The 19,567-nt window shown below is 33.1% G+C and overlaps 1 protein-coding gene across 1 annotated transcript; it reads right to left on the bottom strand.

Moving 5' to 3' along the window:
- Positions 1-17,264: 17,264 nt before the first annotated feature.
- LOC122625607 (RYamide neuropeptides) lies at positions 17,265-17,859 on the bottom strand (the record flags this gene model as incomplete). Its single annotated transcript, XM_043805691.1, is given in 2 exon segments — positions 17,265-17,624; positions 17,626-17,859. Coding segments are annotated over 2 exon segments (351 nt in total), but the record flags the coding sequence as incomplete, so codon positions are not given.
- Between the last annotated feature and the right edge of the window lie 1,708 nt (positions 17,860-19,567).

Below are 19,567 nucleotides of genomic sequence, written 5' to 3'. Positions count from 1 at the left end.
AATCATTTATAAATTACAAAAATGCTACAGTTACCCTTTTCGATAAAACATACAAATTAATTACTTCAGAATCAGGAAGAAACCAAAATTTTTACATTCAAAAGACACCAGAACCAATTAAAAATTCAGGTCAGGAATCAATCAATAAAATAGATTTTTCACTGTTTCGATTAGACCATTTAAATCAGGAGGAAACCTTAAAGTTGAAAGGTTTATTAAATAAATTTAAAAGTCTTCAATATAAAGAAGGAGACAAGCTAACATTTACAAATACCATTAAACACGTATTAAACACAACACACAACTCCCCCATTATTCAAAACAGTACCCACTTGCTCAAACCCACGAAATTGAAGTCGAAACCCAAGTACAGGAAATGCTTAATCAGGGTTTAATTAGAGAAAGTAGTTCACCATACAATAGTCCTACCTGGGTAGTACCAAAAAAAAACGGATGCTTCTGGCAAAATTAAATATAGAGTAGTAATTGATTACAGAAAAATCAATGAAATAACTATTCCCGACAGATACCCAATACCGAACATGGACGAAATCCTTGGTAAATTAGGAAAATGTCAATATTTTACAACTATAGATTTGGCAAAAGGGTTTCATCAAATCGAAATGGACCCAGAATCAATATCTAAAACTGCATTTTCCACCAAAAGCGGTCATTACGAATACCTTCGAATGCCATTTGGCCTTAGAAATGCACCCGCTACTTTTCAATGGTGCATGAATAACATCCTTCGACCGTTGCTTAACAAACACTGCTTAGTGTATCTGGATGATATTATAATTTTTTCAACATCTCTTACCGAGCATTTAAATTCAATACAATTAGTTTTTTCAAAACTTGCTGAAGCCAATTTAAAATTGCAATTAGATAAATGCGAATTTTTAAAAAAAGAAGCTAATTTTCTTGGTCATATCGTTACACCTAACGGTATAAAACCAAACCCTCTAAAAGTTAAAGCCATAGATTCGTATCCAATTCCAACAAAAGTAAAAGAGATCAGAGCTTTCCTTGGATTAACCGGTTATTACCGTAAATTTATCCCAAATTACGCAGACATAGCAAAACCAATGACCAAATGTTTAAAAAAAGGAGCAAAAATAGACGTACAAGATCTTGACTACATAGAAGCATTCAAAAAACTTAAAGCTCTAATAATTAGAGAACCAATTCTCCAACTTCCCGATTTCGAAAAAAAATTTATTTTAACCACAGATGCCAGTAATTTAGCCCTTGGGGCAGTACTTTCTCAAAATGGTCATCCTATATCCTTCATTAGCAGAACACTTAATGAACACGAATTGAATTACAGTGCTATCGAAAAGGAATTACTAGCCATAGTTTGGGCCACTAAAACTTTTCGACATTATCTACTGGGACGACACTTTCTCATTGCTAGTGATCATCAACCTCTTAGATGGCTACATACCTTAAAGGAACCGAATGCTAAGTTACAAAGATGGAGAGCTAAATTAAACGAATACCAATTTAAAATCGATTATATTAAAGGGAAGGAAAATTCAGTTGCTGACGCATTATCAAGAATTAAAATTGAAGAAAATCATCATAGCGAAGTAACTCAACATAGTGCAGAAGAAGACAATAGCAATCTCATTCATTTAACAGAAAAACCAATTAACTATTTCAAAAAACAAATCATTTTTATTAAATCCGATAAAAATAAAATAGAGAATTCAACAATATTCGGTAACTCCATTACCACAATTCAATATGATTTAATGACATTCGAAAAGGCAAAACAAATTTTACTTGATCATTTTATTTATAGAAACATAACCATTTATATTGAGAGCGATGTAGATTTTGAAATTATCCAAAGAGCACACAGAGAAATTATTAATACCACCTACACTAAAGTAATTCGCAGTCTCTTCCTATTAAAGAATGTTGATTCATACGCCGAATTTAAAGAAATCATACTTCAATCACATGAAAAACTTTTACATCCAGGTATTCAGAAAATGACAAAATTATTTAAAGAAAATCACTTCTTTCCAAATAGTCAACTACTAATTCAGAATATAATAAACGAATGCAACATATGCAATTTGGCTAAAACGGAACATAGAAACACTAAAATGCCTTTTAAAATTACACCTAATCCCGAACATTGTCGAGACAAATTTATGGTAGATATTTATTCATCTGAGGGAAAACATTACATCAGTTGCATTGATATTTATTCTAAATTCGCTACACTCGAGCAAATTAAAACAAAGGACTGGATAGAATGCAGAAACGCATTAATGCGCATTTTTAATCAGTTAGGTAAACCCAAATTACTAAAGGCAGACAGAGACGGAGCTTTCTCTAGCTTGACTCTAAAGCGATGGCTCGAATCCGAAGGAATCGAATTGCAACTCAATACGGCAAAAAACGGAGTAGCAGACGTCGAAAGATTACATAAGACAATAAATGAAAAAATCCGTATAATCAATTCATCTGATGATGAAGAAGTAAAATTAAGCAAGATAGAAACAATCCTTTACACATACAACCATAAAATTAAACATGACACAACTGGACAAACACCTGCTCAAATTTTCTTATACGCTGGTCATCCGATATTAGACACTCAAAAAATTAAAGAAATAAAAATAAATAAAATAAATAACGATCGACAGGAATTTAATATTGACACTAAATACAGAAAAGGTCCCATTCAAAAGGGTAAATTAGAAAATCCATTTAAAGAAAATAAGAATGTAGAAAAAATAGATGATGACCATTACAAAATTACTAATCGAAATAGAGAAATCAAATACTACAAAACACAATTTAAGAAACAAAAAAAAACTAATACCGTCAAACTTCCACAGGAACCTTGTGTATAATGATGTTGCTTCTATTATTCACCACGGGCCATACTCAACCAATTCAAATAACCAACCCAGATTCCGACCTTGGCTATTTACTCTTTTCAAGTAATCCAATTCAAATACCGCTAGCATATGAACATCACTGTCTAAGAATTAATTTAACGGAAATCAATGCAATCACAAAATCTTTTGGTAACAAAATCTCAGACTCACCTAAAATGAAATATTTGTACAACAAACTATTGAAAGAATTAAATGGTTTAACTATTCATCAACAAATTAGGCAAAAACGTGGACTATTCGACATAATAGGTTCATCTTTTAAATTTCTTTTTGGCACACTTGATGAAAATGATAGAGTAAAAATTAACAAAAAAATAGATCTAATTGCAGAAAATTCAATTCAAGTTCATAAATTAAATGATGTCGTAAAATTTGTGAATGAAGGACTGCAGAAACTCACCAACTACGAAAATAATCGCAATGATATTGACACACTTGTCTATGAGCTCACGCAATTTATTGAATACATAGAAGATATAGAAATGGGCATGCAACTTTCACGTCTTGGTCTTTTTAACCCAAAATTACTCAATTACGACAAGTTAGAAAGCATTAACAGCCAGAATATACTTTTAATCAAAACATCAACTTGGATTGACAAAACAAATAACGAACTATTACTCATTTCACATATTCCTATTAACCACAAAATCTTAAACACCATTAAAATAATTCCCTATCCCGACCATAATGGGTATCAGTTAGACCATTCAGATCAACAATCATATTTTGAAAATGAGAATAAAATTTATAATCAAGATAAAATAGAAGTTAATAATGAATGCATTAAAAACATAATTAAGCGCAAGAATCCCATTTGTAATTTTATACCAACTCTCTCGAAAGAAATAATTCAATACGTTGAACCAAATATTATACTTACATGGAATCTAACGGAAACTAAAATCGCACAAAATTGTCAAGAACTAAATGGCGATATTAAAATAAACGGAAACAAAATTATAATAATAAAACAATGTAAAGTTAAGATTGGAAATGTTATTTTAAGCGAAAATTCGTTAAGTCCAGAATTTGATTTAACTCCATTGTATTTACCAATTAATGTAACTAAAATTAAGATAGTAGAACATAATGACATTTTAAAATTAATTTCAGAAAATAATACCACATTTTATGCAACTATAATAATTTTAGTTATTGTTCTTATAATTTTTCTTGTCCTATCAAAAATTTTTACACTAAATCCACTAACTGTTTTATATAAAAAATTCAGAAAACAAGCAAAAAATAATCAAGAACCACAACAAGAAATAGAACCGCCACAAATACAGTTGCCCGCATTGTACCCTGAAATGGCAGCCCAAGCATAGGCAACCCTTTTAAGGGGAGGGAAGTGACATATTCACATAGCCAGCATTTAAGAATATGCTGAATATTAGATCCCACGAATTCCCAATTTAATATAGTGACATATTCAGATAGCCAGTACATGTGAATATGCTGAATATGCAGATCCCACGATATAAACACCTGCACCCGGAGTAAGCGATGCCGCTCTCCCTACATACAAACACATACTACCACAAGCGGGAGAGCTCGCTCCCATCCCGAATAAATGTAAATTAAGGGCCCCATAAGAAATATTTTGTACCACCTGAATCAGTCTTAAGCTGAGAGCTAATAAATAAAGTCTTGAAAAATACTTTTCTTCGATCTTTTAATTTAATATTCTTAGCGTTGTCTTTAGTCAGCGGGACGAGACATTAATTCGACTCAGTGTAATTAAAAACATTTTACTGGCGCAGTCGGTAGGATACAAAAAGTATCCGAAAAAAAGAACCTCGATTGGAAAATAAATTAAATTTTAATCCGGTTTTCGAAAAAATATCCCAACGCGATACGCAAAATCTCTTCAACTTGGATTATAATTCCAATTCGGTTGTCCAAAAAACAAAGTGGAAGTGAAACAAAAACTAAATAAAACCATTAAGTCCAACGGCAACTAGAAGTTAAAACCAATACAATAAACAAATTTAAATTTAATTTAAACAAACGTTGACTCTTAAATAATTAAAAAAAAAAAATAACAAAAATAAAAATAAACCAAATAAATATTATTTTTGTGTACTGAAACAAACTTAAAAAGTTACAACAAACAAATTTAAATTTAATTTAAACAAACTTTGACTCTGAAATAATTAAAAACAAAAATAATAAAAAAAAAATAAACCAAATAAATATTATTTTTGTGTACTGAAACAAAATTAAAAAGTTACAACAAACAAATTTAAATTTAATTTAAACAACCTTTTACTCTTCAATAAGTAAAAACAAAACAAAAAATAAATAAATAAATAAAACCAAATAAATATTTTTTTTTTGTTGTGTACTTAAACAAAATTAAAATTTACAATAACAATGTCGCAACCAAATATTGCCGCACCCCAAATCGTGGTACTAAGCGATAACAACCTTGCCGAAGCCCGTCGGCAACTAAAAAATGTCATGCCATTCAAAGGAGATCCAGAAACCCTCTACACCTTTGTCAGCAGAGTGGACTACGTAATTTCACTCTACCCAACTAGTGATGTGCGACAACAGAGGATCCTACTTGGAGCCATCGAAAGGAACTTGGACGGCCAAGTAACAAGATCTTTGGGGCTTCCGAACATCGAAGATTGGCCCACCCTCAAATCTAGACTCATCGCAGAATTTAAACCCCAAACACCGAACTACAAACTACTGGAGAACTTCCGGGAGACACCTTACAGAGGAAACCTAAGAGCATTCTGCGAAGAAGCAGAAAGACGACGTCAATTGCTGATTTCGAAATTACACCTAGAAGGTAACCATTCGGATTTTTTAATTTATGTTCAGGCTATTAGGGACTCTATCAAAATACTAATAAGAAAACTACCAATACAATTATTTACTATTTTGGTTCATCATGATATTGCAGACTTAAGATCTTTAATTACTATTGCACAAAATGAGGGAATTTATGAAGAACATATTAATTTTGAACTGAATAAAAATCCTGAAAATCGAAATAAAAACTCAAATCCTAATCAGAATTCTAAAACACACAAATTTAATACTAATAATACCCAAACTCAATATCGACCAAGGCATCCACAATATCCTCAACCCTTCCAACCTAATTTTAATCAATACATGCAACAATTTAAACCCACCTATACCCAGCAGATACCCAACAACCAACCTATGTGGCACGCACCTAATTATTTTGGACCGAACCCATACATGAACCCACAACCAATTATTCACAAAACCCCTTTTCCACAACATTCCAATAAAACCCAAAATCCTCAAACAGCAAATTTTAGAGGAAACACAAACCCTCAACTACAACAACCCTCCACATCTAAAAATACTTACTATCCAATTACCAAACGACTAAGACCATCGGACAGCGAACAAACCAAAATGTCGATTGACGAATCGAGATTTCAAGACGCACACGAATACGAACAGTTTCAACCAAATTATTATGAACAGCAGTATTATGACCTCAATCAATACCATGGGTTCGTTAATGAAGACCATAAATATGTACAACCCGTTCAAATTAATGACGAACAAAATCCAAACGAAAATTTTCGGTTAACAGCCCCGGACAACACGAATACATAGAAATAGCATACAAAGGTTGCACCTACAAATGCCTTATAGATACAGGATCCACAATAAATATGATCAATAGAAATATATTTTGTCTTCCTATTCAAAATACTAGATGTGAAGTTGTAACATCAAATGGCTCAATTACGTTGAACAATTTGGTTATGTTACCCAAAAATAGTATTTTTAAAACAAATGAACCATTTTATGTACACAATTTTTCTAATAATTACGATATGTTAATTGGCAGAAAATTGTTGAAAAATGCGCAATCATTTATAAATTACAAAAATGCTACAGTTACCCTTTTCGATAAAACATACAAATTAATTACTTCAGAATCAGGAAGAAACCAAAATTTTTACATTCAAAAGACACCAGAACCAATTAAAAATTCAGGTCAGGAATCAATCAATAAAATAGATTTTTCACTGTTTCGATTAGACCATTTAAATCAGGAGGAAACCTTAAAGTTGAAAGGTTTATTAAATAAATTTAAAAGTCTTCAATATAAAGAAGGAGACAAGCTAACATTTACAAATACCATTAAACACGTATTAAACACAACACACAACTCCCCAATTTATTCAAAACAGTACCCACTTGCTCAAACCCACGAAATTGAAGTCGAAACCCAAGTACAGGAAATGCTTAATCAGGGTTTAATTAGAGAAAGTAGTTCACCATACAATAGTCCTACCTGGGTAGTACCAAAAAAAAACGGATGCTTCTGGCAAAATTAAATATAGAGTAGTAATTGATTACAGAAAAATCAATGAAATAACTATTCCCGACAGATACCCAATACCGAACATGGACGAAATCCTTGGTAAATTAGGAAAATGTCAATATTTTACAACTATAGATTTGGCAAAAGGGTTTCATCAAATCGAAATGGACCCAGAATCAATATCTAAAACTGCATTTTCCACCAAAAGCGGTCATTACGAATACCTTCGAATGCCATTTGGCCTTAGAAATGCACCCGCTACTTTTCAAAGGTGCATGAATAACATCCTTCGACCGTTGCTTAACAAACACTGCTTAGTGTATCTGGATGATATTATAATTTTTTCAACATCTCTTACCGAGCATTTAAATTCAATACAATTAGTTTTTTCAAAACTTGCTGAAGCCAATTTAAAATTGCAATTAGATAAATGCGAATTTTTAAAAAAAGAAGCTAATTTTCTTGGTCATATCGTTACACCTAACGGTATAAAACCAAACCCTCTAAAAGTTAAAGCCATAGATTCGTATCCAATTCCAACAAAAGTAAAAGAGATCAGAGCTTTCCTTGGATTAACCGGTTATTACCGTAAATTTATCCCAAATTACGCAGACATAGCAAAACCAATGACCAAATGTTTAAAAAAAGGAGCAAAAATAGACGTACAAGATCTTGACTACATAGAAGCATTCAAAAAACTTAAAGCTCTAATAATTAGAGAACCAATTCTCCAACTTCCCGATTTCGAAAAAAAATTTATTTTAACCACAGATGCCAGTAATTTAGCCCTTGGGGCAGTACTTTCTCAAAATGGTCATCCTATATCCTTCATTAGCAGAACACTTAATGAACACGAATTGAATTACAGTGCTATCGAAAAGGAATTACTAGCCATAGTTTGGGCCACTAAAACTTTTCGACATTATCTACTGGGACGACACTTTCTCATTGCTAGTGATCATCAACCTCTTAGATGGCTACATACCTTAAAGGAACCGAATGCTAAGTTACAAAGATGGAGAGCTAAATTAAACGAATACCAATTTAAAATCGATTATATTAAAGGGAAGGAAAATTCAGTTGCTGACGCATTATCAAGAATTAAAATTGAAGAAAATCATCATAGCGAAGTAACTCAACATAGTGCAGAAGAAGACAATAGCAATCTCATTCATTTAACAGAAAAACCAATTAACTATTTCAAAAAACAAATCATTTTTATTAAATCCGATAAAAATAAAATAGAGAATTCAACAATATTCGGTAACTCCATTACCACAATTCAATATGATTTAATGACATTCGAAAAGGCAAAACAAATTTTACTTGATCATTTTATTCATAGAAACATAACCATTTATATTGAGAGCGATGTAGATTTTGAAATTATCCAAAGAGCACACAGAGAAATTATTAATACCACCTACACTAAAGTAATTCGCAGTCTCTTCCTATTAAAGAATGTTGATTCATACGCCGAATTTAAAGAAATCATACTTCAATCACATGAAAAACTTTTACATCCAGGTATTCAGAAAATGACAAAATTATTTAAAGAAAATCACTTCTTTCCAAATAGTCAACTACTAATTCAGAATATAATAAACGAATGCAACATATGCAATTTGGCTAAAACGGAACATAGAAACACTAAAATGCCTTTTAAAATTACACCTAATCCCGAATATTGTCGAGACAAATTTATGGTAGATATTTATTCATCTGAGGGAAAACATTACATCAGTTGCATTGATATTTATTCTAAATTCGCTACACTCGAGCAAATTAAAACAAAGGACTGGATAGAATGCAGAAACGCATTAATGCGCATTTTTAATCAGTTAGGTAAACCCAAATTACTAAAGGCAGACAGAGACGGAGCTTTCTCTAGCTTGACTCTAAAGCGATGGCTCGAATCCGAAGGAATCGAATTGCAACTCAATACGGCAAAAAACGGAGTAGCAGACGTCGAAAGATTACATAAGACAATAAATGAAAAAATCCGTATAATCAATTCATCTGATGATGAAGAAGTAAAATTAAGCAAGATAGAAACAATCCTTTACACATACAACCATAAAATTAAACATGACACAACTGGACAAACACCTGCTCAAATTTTCTTATACGCTGGTCATCCGATATTAGACACTCAAAAAATTAAAGAAATAAAAATAAATAAAATAAATAACGATCGACAGGAATTTAATATTGACACTAAATACAGAAAAGGTCCCATTCAAAAGGGTAAATTAGAAAATCCATTTAAAGAAAATAAGAATGTAGAAAAAATAGATGATGACCATTACAAAATTACTAATCGAAATAGAGAAATCAAATACTACAAAACACAATTTAAGAAACAAAAAAAAACTAATACCGTCAAACTTCCACAGGAACCTTGTGTATAATGATGTTGCTTCTATTATTCACCACGGGCCATACTCAACCAATTCAAATAACCAACCCAGATTCCGACCTTGGCTATTTACTCTTTTCAAGTAATCCAATTCAAATACCGCTAGCATATGAACATCACTGTCTAAGAACTAATTTAACGGAAATCAATGCAATCACAAAATCTTTTGGTAACAAAATCTCAGACTCACCTAAAATGAAATATTTGTACAACAAACTATTGAAAGAATTAAATGGTTTAACTATTCATCAACAAATTAGGCAAAAACGTGGACTATTCGACATAATAGGTTCATCTTTTAAATTTCTTTTTGGCACACTTGATGAAAATGATAGAGTAAAAATTAACAAAAAAATAGATCTAATTGCAGAAAATTCAATTCAAGTTCATAAATTAAATGATGTCGTAAAATTTGTGAATGAAGGACTGCAGAAACTCACCAACTACGAAAATAATCGCAATGATATTGACACACTTGTCTATGAGCTCACGCAATTTATTGAATACATAGAAGATATAGAAATGGGCATGCAACTTTCACGTCTTGGTCTTTTTAACCCAAAATTACTCAATTACGACAAGTTAGAAAGCATTAACAGCCAGAATATACTTTTAATCAAAACATCAACTTGGATTGACAAAACAAATAACGAACTATTACTCATTTCACATATTCCTATTAACCACAAAATCTTAAACACCATTAAAATAATTCCCTATCCCGACCATAATGGGTATCAGTTAGACCATTCAGATCAACAATCATATTTTGAAAATGAGAATAAAATTTATAATCAAGATAAAATAGAAGTTAATAATGAATGCATTAAAAACATAATTAAGCGCAAGAATCCCATTTGTAATTTTATACCAACTCTCTCGAAAGAAATAATTCAATACGTTGAACCAAATATTATACTTACATGGAATCTAACGGAAACTAAAATCGCACAAAATTGTCAAGAACTAAATGGCGATATTAAATAAACGGAAACAAAATTATAATAATAAAACAATGTAAAGTTAAGATTGGAAATGTTATTTTAAGCGAAAATTCGTTAAGTCCAGAATTTGATTTAACTCCATTGTATTTACCAATTAATGTAACTAAAATTAAGATAGTAGAACATAATGACATTTTAAAATTAATTTCAGAAAATAATACCACATTTTATGCAACTATAATAATTTTAGTTATTGTTCTTATAATTTTTCTTGTCCTATCAAAAATTTTTACACTAAATCCACTAACTGTTTTATATAAAAAATTCAGAAAACAAGCAAAAAATAATCAAGAACCACAACAAGAAATAGAACCGCCACAAATACAGTTGCCCGCATTGTACCCTGAAATGGCAGCCCAAGCATAGGCAACCCTTTTAAGGGGAGGGAAGTGACATATTCACATAGCCAGCATTTAAGAATATGCTGAATATTAGATCCCACGAATTCCCAATTTAATATAGTGACATATTCAGATAGCCAGTACATGTGAATATGCTGAATATGCAGATCCCACGATATAAACACCTGCACCCGGAGTAAGCGATGCCGCTCTCCCTACATACAAACACATACTACCACAAGCGGGAGAGCTCGCTCCCATCCCGAATAAATGTAAATTAAGGGCCCCATAAGAAATATTTTGTACCACCTGAATCAGTCTTAAGCTGAGAGCTAATAAATAAAGTCTTGAAAAATACTTTTCTTCGATCTTTTAATTTAATATTCTTAGCGTTGTCTTTAGTCAGCGGGACGAGACATTAATTCGACTCAGTGTAATTAAAAACATTTTACTATATAGTGACATATCCATAAGTCCCTAAGACTTAAGCACATGCCTACACAATACACATACAACATGTACACCCAAACACCCTACACTACTCTGGATGTACTCAACAAATACTAGATAAGAATAAGACTGTCATTTGATACTGGTAGACTAAACATCCGTTGCCTAATTTAAACATTCCTTGCTTAAGCCCTTGCACCATCGTCACGTTCCCACGTTCAGAGCTCGGACTCGCAATCCCGAAAAACATTAGATTGCAATAAACAAAATTATAAGAATCTAAGAGCACTTGTATCTAACAGCGAATGCACTTGAATCCAAGAGAAATGCAAAGACAATTAAAGTCAGCAACTCAATAGCTCTCTCTCTTTTTATTTGATCAGATCCCTAAAGTCTAAAGTCCATATTAAAAAGCTCGACACCGAGGCTTGAACGTCAAACAAATCAGAGTAATTATGAGAGTTCAGTTTGAGGCCTAATTATAATCGGTCGGTGTTCTTCTCAAAAAAAATAATATTGTAATCATTCAGTAAATAAAATTATATTTTTTTTACATATGAGTATTGCGATTATTTAATTGGCGCAGTCGTAGGATCTGTTAAATAAAGAGTCCTTTTAGTACGGTACTGATCCATTGAAGGATATGCTATACATCTAGCTATCCAGAGTCGGCGAATTAAAAACAGTGATTCTAAAATTATTTTGAGATCCGCAAAATAATCTACGTCAAAGTAGTATTCAAGAAAAATCCCGGGTGGTCTGTAACATCTGCAAAACAATTTAAAAGAAAATCCCGTGCGGTCGGAAACAAAATCAATTACAAATTTTTTATTCCGTAATTTAAAACCAAATTTAAAATAAACTCCGTGTATCCAGAAACTTATACAAATACACCATGACAGTTCAACAACTGTCGGAAACCCACCTAAATCAATTACTGAATCAAATTAAAGAACTGAACTACTACGATGGCACACCTGGCAAGCTGTCTGTGTTTGTTAACCAGGTCGAGCAGCTACTCGTACTTAACCTATACCCTACCCAAGATGCCAGGCAGGCACATGTTATCTACGGAGCAGTAAAACGCTTACTAGTGGATGTAGCATTGGAGGTCGTGACCCAAGAAAGAGTAAATACATGGCTGGATACAATGACGGCCCTGGCGATGGCATCTATGACGCCAGTACAGAAAATCAGCGTTCTAATAGATCAGAAGGGAACAGACGCAGGAACATGGGAAATCATAGTCAAAGCAATAATCCAAGATATTATTGAAAATTTAGAAGAACAAAAAGAAGATTTAACAGTGTATACCATTAAAGGGGCAATCAAATTAAAGAAAAGCATAATAATGAAACCCACTTCAGTATGTCCGTCTGTTCAGAAATTCTATATCCACAAATTATCCGACAATTATGATTTCCTGTTAGGTCGAAAGTATCTAGAGGATACGAAAGCTAAGATCTATTATGATAACGAGACGGTAACTCTAGGTTCAAGAACTTTTAAGTTTTTGTATGGAGAAAAGAAGGGCGAGACCGCATCTAAATGCCTCGACCCACAAAATGATGATTCTGCTCCAGTGGAGGAAATCAATCCAAAAATGCAAAAGGTTAAGACCACACCTAAGTGCCTTAAACCAAAGCATCAACAACAGAAGAATGAGACCGCATTACCAAAATGCCTCATTTCAAAAGTTGTTAGTGACACAGTGGACAATGATGTAACACATCTCGATTCCATGTCTGTTGACAACGATATAGTCAACTTCGCGATCAACAATGAGTTACGCGAATGTAACGAGTATAGACTCGAGCATCTAAATGTAGAGGAAATTGAATGTTTAAAGAAGGTTCTATACGAATATAGAGACATTCAGTACAAGGAAGGCGAAAATTTGACCTTCACAAGTACAATTAAACATGCCATCCAGACTCAACATGAGGATCCAGTATACCGTAAACCTTATAAGTACCCCCAAAGTGTTGACCAAGAAGTCAACAAATAAATCAAAGAAATGATAGAACAAGGGATCGTTTGCAAATTGAAGTCCCCTTATTGTTCTCCTATTTGGGTGGTTCCCAAGAAGGCAGACGCCTATGGGAAACAAAAATTTAGGTTGGTAGTTGATTACAGGAATCTCAAAGAGATAACTGTTAATGGCAAATTTCCCATTCCTCGAATGGACGAGATATTGGATAAATTGGGCAGATGCCAATATTTTACGACCATTGATCTAGCTAAGGGTTTTCACCAAATCTAGATGGATGAAAATTCTATTGCAAAAACTGCTTTTTCAACTAAGCATGGGCATTATGAGTATACACGTATGCCTTTTGGCCTAAAAAATGCTCCAGCTACTTTTCAGAGATGTATGAATAATCTTTTGGAATATTTGATCTACAAAGATTGTTTAGTCTATTTGGACGATATTATTATTTACTCCACTTCATTGGAGGAACATATTTTATCTCTAAAGAAAGTCTTTAAGAAACTGAGAGACGCCAACTTGAAGTTGCAGCTAGACAAATGTGAATTCTTGAAAAAAGAAACTGAATTCCTGGGACATATATAGTCACAACAAATGGCATTAAACCAAACCCAAACAAAACTAATGCAATCACAAATTTTCCGTTACCTAAGACACCTAAACAGATAAAATCATTTTTTGGATTATGTGGGTTCTATCGCAAGTTCATTCCTAACTTTGCCAAGATACTTAAACCCATGACCCTCAAAGTAAAGAAAGGTGCTGTAATAGATATAAAGACTACATCGAATCATTCGAAAGACTAAAGGTTTTGATAACATCAGATCCAATATTAATCTACCATGATTTGGCAAAGCCCTTTTTTTTAACAACTGACGCGAGTAATGTAGCTATTGGTGCAGTGCTATTACAGAACCATAAGCCCGTTTGTTATGCCAGCAGAACGCTGAACGAACACGAAATCAACTATGCTACTATTGAAAAAGAATTGTAAGCTATAGTTTGGGCGACAAAATATTTCAGGTCTTATCTATTCGGCAGGCCATTTGAAATAATGAGTGATCACAAGCCATTGGTATGGCTCAATAATATCAAAGAGCCGAGCATGAAATTACAAAGGTGGAAAATCAAACTTAATGAATTCGATTATAAAATAAAATATCTTCCAGGCAAAGAATTCTCCTTCCCGCACAAAGATAGAAGAAGTCATGGTTGGCGAAGTCGCAAACAGCGCAGACGCAACTATACATAGTGCTAATGAAGATAATTTAAATTATATATCCATAACGGAGAGACCAATCAATTTCTTCTCTAGACAAATAGAGATAGACAAAGGCGACAGTGACACAACAAGTGTAAGCCACTTCTTTCAAAAACTAAAGATTAAAATAATCTATAAAGAAATGACACTTGAACTCGCCAAAACTCTCATTAAGGAATATGTGTGCACCAAGAAAAGCGCAATTTACTTCCCTAATGATGATCTGATTTTCTGATTAAAGATAGGTATACGAGATTCGAAACAATCTTATACGTCTACAATCATAAAACTAAACATAATAGTTCCAAACGATCTCCGGCAGACATTTTTCTATATGCAGGCAGTCCAGACTTTAATGTACAACAAAACAAAATCGATAAGGTCGAATATCTCAATAAGAATAAGCATGATTAAATCACCAATCCATTTAAAAAGACAGGAAGGAGTGAACAAGTGGACATTTTGAGGAAACAAACCGCGGCAGGAAAATCGTTCAGTATAAATCTAAATTCATGAAACAAAAAAAGTTTAATAAGAGCAAATACGATAATTCCAGACCAAGTACACAACATATTTCTAATAATGCTTAGTTGCATGTTACCACTCATCACCATGGTCAAATGCAGCAATGTCGGGGTAAACCCAATAAGTGCGAAGAGTGGATCTCTTATATTCCAAACCGGAACGATGGAAATTCCAACCAGCTACGAATACCACTATTTGAGTATAAACATAACAAAGACAATTGCGCTACTGATATTTAACCTAAAGCAGTTTACAGAATACATAGAAGATATCGAGTTAGGTATGCAATTAACCAGATTAGGAATCCTAAACCCAAATTACTAAAACAGAAAATGCTAAAGATAAAACATCAACTTGGCTCAAGACAGACACGAACGAAATTTGATTATACCTACGTTCTAGCGAGTCACTAAAGTTCCGATATTTCAAATAGTTCCGTACCCAGATATACATAATTATATTCTAACCTAGCAAATATTCGATAAATTGTATATATTCAATAACCAACTTTTTCTTAAAGATACAGATAAATTAATATTCGACAAATGTATTGTTGGACTTATCAAACAAGAGCAAACTCAGTGCAAATACATAAAAACCCATAGAAATTTCCAAATAAATTATATAGAACCAAATATACTTTTAACATGGAATATTCCTGAGACAGTTGTCAATCAAGATTGTACAAACAACAAAATATTAATATCAGAAAACAACATCATTAATATTAAAAATTGTACCATGCAAATAGATGAATTCCTAATTTCTAATAATCTGGCAGATTTTACACAAACGATTTATATCACCAACAATGTTGCACGTTTAGAACCAATAGATCACTTACAAACAAGAGAAATGATAAAATTCCATTTGAAACATTACAGCTTTTTCCAAATTATATGCAATACAACTTCTGTCATCATGATAATTAGTTTGACTCTGTATTTAGCATATAAGTTTAAAAATATACCTAAGAAAATTATTGTTAAATATTGTAAACAAAAAGAACATCCGCACCTTGAAACTAATGTCAAGGAAATAAAACAATATTACGATATACCCAAATTTAACGACCTGAGGACAGGCCAAAGTCAAGTGACATATCCATAAGTCCCTAAGACTTAAGCACATGCCTACACAATACACATACAACATGTACACCCAAACACACCCTACACTACTCTGGATGTACTCAACAGAAGTATTCGATTGCAATAAACAAAATTATAAGAATCTAAGAGCACTTGTATCCAAGAGAAATGCAAAGACAATTAAAGTCAGAAACTCAAAAGCTCTCTCTCTTCATTTGATCAGATCCCTAAAGTCCAAAGTCCATATTAGAAAAGCTCGACACCAATGTTTGAACGTCAATCAAATCAGAGTAATTATCAGAGTTCAGTTTGAGGCCTAATTATAATCGGTCGGTGTTCTTCTCAAGAAATAATATTGTAATCATTCAGTAAAATAAAATTATATTTTTTTTTACATATGAGTATTGCAATTATATAATTATATATATGTCGTATATGTTTTAGTGTTATACTTTTGTACTTTTAGTTTTGTAACAATCTTATCAACTTTAATAAATAAATAAATGGATTACGATTTATATTTCTCCTTCTCTCCCGCATTATTTAAGTAACGGGTATCTGATAGTCCACGATCTCGAATATAGCGTGCTTTCCTGTTACTATTTTGAAACGGATTGGAAAAATGTTGTAACTTACCATGCCTTATAAAGATACATACCTTTATTTTTTTATTAATCTTGAGTTACTTTTTTCTCTACGAATAGGTAACTGCACATTCTGTATCGGGAACTCTGATAGACATCCAAGCATTCAACAATAACACTTAAAAGGCTTGACCAGCTTCCGAAGTTAATTCAAGCTATTTGCCTAATTTCTCTTTTATAAAATCAAAATACATGATTTTGAATGATACTTTATTTTTAATATAAAATAAATAGATTTTTTATTTCCTTTTTAAGAGCTTGTTACACTTTACATATTTTTAACCATGCCATAACGACAAAAGTACGATGCAGTCGTACAGATGCGGCCCTTTAATTTCTTAGCAGTTTTCCTTCGTTGTGATAAAACGCTTATGGCGTATGTTATATATTATTCTAAAATGCAAAATCCTTTTTTAAACAGAAGGCATTAGTATGCGACATTTATGCCAGAGTCTTATGTCATTACAAACTGAAAATATTGATCAAGCAATACTTCGGGATTTCGACATTAATATTTCTTTTATATACTAGTTAAGTATTTCGCATCAGAATGAGAATGATTATAAAGCTTAAGTATAGAGTTCGTTCTTTCCCATTGTTTCCAAATCCTTTCCTGACTATCAGCATGTTTATTCCCCTCATAAGGCGGTAAATATTTTCCGCTTCGTTTTCCATACCGGGAGCCAAGAAAGAAATGCTCGTTTCGCGGAACAATGAAAATTCGTCTGGATTTTAAACTTTCATCATATGTAGTACTTCCGGATCGTCCATAGCGACTCCCAACAAAGAAGGCTGAACGTTTTTGAATTCCTAGAAAGAAATAGAATGAAAACTGAAAATATATAAATTTGTTAACACTTAGTGATATGTATGAATTTGAAAAAACGGTATATGGCGTTCATATTGTAAAACAAGAACGCTATAGTCGAGTTCCGGTATATGAGTATATATTTGTTGGATCTTATAGGCAGCAGCTTTTATCGTTCGGAGGCCCTATAGAAGAGGGGCAAGCCAGAGAGGAACGACGGAGCCGATCTTCGAAAAGCAGCCAATAGCTGGGAAGCGAGCTGGCACCCGGCGCGACCCGATCGCCTCCACCCGCCCAGGAAGTACCATTTCAACCCCATAATTCAATCAAATTTCGCCAGAAGAAGGGAAAGTTTTATGTAGAAGCCCGTACCTATCCTCCGATCCGTTCCGGCATGAGCCAGCTTCAGCAGCCGCCCGGCTAGATATAAAGCTTTTATCCTGGGGACCAAAAGAACATAGTTGGCGGCTGAGCCAAGTTGCTCCGCCCGCCGCGAACCGCCCACTGGGAATGAACCTTTAAAAGGCCCCGAAAATAGGCCTAGGAAAATCGTCCAGATGTGGAAAATGTGAAAAATCGTTTCGCAGGGAAAAGAAAACTGTATAGGAAAAAAAAAGAAATCTGTAAAATTTAGGTTAGATTAAAGTAAATGAAAAATTTTAATTGTTCCCTGACTTTGGTTATGTCCCTAGTTGGTGTTTCCCGTGATTTTCTTTGGTCCCTAATCTAGCTAGCACTTAAACGAAGAAAGCGGTTTCATCGGTGGATAGTGCGGTGAGTTTTAAACATAAAACATCAAGAGATTTGATCAAACAAAAAAAAAAGATATTTTGAAAAGAAAGAACTTTAAATTTTAACCTAAATGAAGGGAAGAAAAAAAAATTATAAGAGAACATAATTTAGCTCTGTTGGAGCAGTAATTTATGTTAGAAAGAAATACTTGTTGTAATTTGTAAACTTAGATATGAAATGTAAACATAGCATAACAGCTTACATGAGAGCTTAATTGTAGTTGTACTCACTGGATTACTCTTTTACTGAGAAGCTTTATGGCCAGAGAAAAATTTGGTATGGCCCGTGTGATGAGTCATTTCGTGAGCATATAACCGTGAAGCTTAAACAGTCGTAAAATTGAAGCCGAAGCCGCTGGCTGCGCCCGCGCAAATAAACGTATTAGAACCGAACCTTTCGTCTCTTTCTGCTAGCCGCCAGTCCCAATTCCGTAACAAATTTTCTTCGGGAAAACTCTCCCGATTTTTCATGGCGCCCGAACAGGGACTACGGCTTACATTTATTTAATTTTTGCGTGCGAAAAAACGAACAAAATAGTGCATTTTTCGTCGTCTCGGCACTTGGTCTGTTTTTTCTCTATTGTTGGCGAAATAACCTAGCTGGTGGAATTCGGCGAATTATTTTGGATTTGGCGCACATAGTGGAGTGGAAAAGGAAAGTCATTGGAAATTATGCCAAATAATAAACAGTTATTCAGTGCAAAAAATTAAAAATAATAAGCACTCCACTTTTTGTGTGTATTGTGTGCGTTAATAATTCTTGGCATATGTGGTAAATTGGAAAACCAATTTAAATCCCAAACAAACCACCATCCCCAAATAAAAATAGATAATAAAATGTGAACTGCCTTTGACAAAACTTATGGTGTTAATTTCTGTGGAAATTTGGAGAAATTTATGTGCGTTAAATACATACGGTCAAACTGCAAAAGTTCAGTAAACCTACATATGTACATACAAATACATAACGCCAGTTTGCCGCCAATTTCGTT

Source organism: Drosophila teissieri, unplaced genomic scaffold (assembly GCF_016746235.2).
Source record: "Drosophila teissieri strain GT53w unplaced genomic scaffold, Prin_Dtei_1.1 Segkk14_quiver_pilon_scaf, whole genome shotgun sequence".
Lineage (NCBI taxonomy): Eukaryota > Metazoa > Arthropoda > Insecta > Diptera > Drosophilidae > Drosophila > Drosophila teissieri.
Note: the sequence above shows the minus strand (reverse complement) of the source record. Positions and strands in the feature narration are given on the sequence as shown.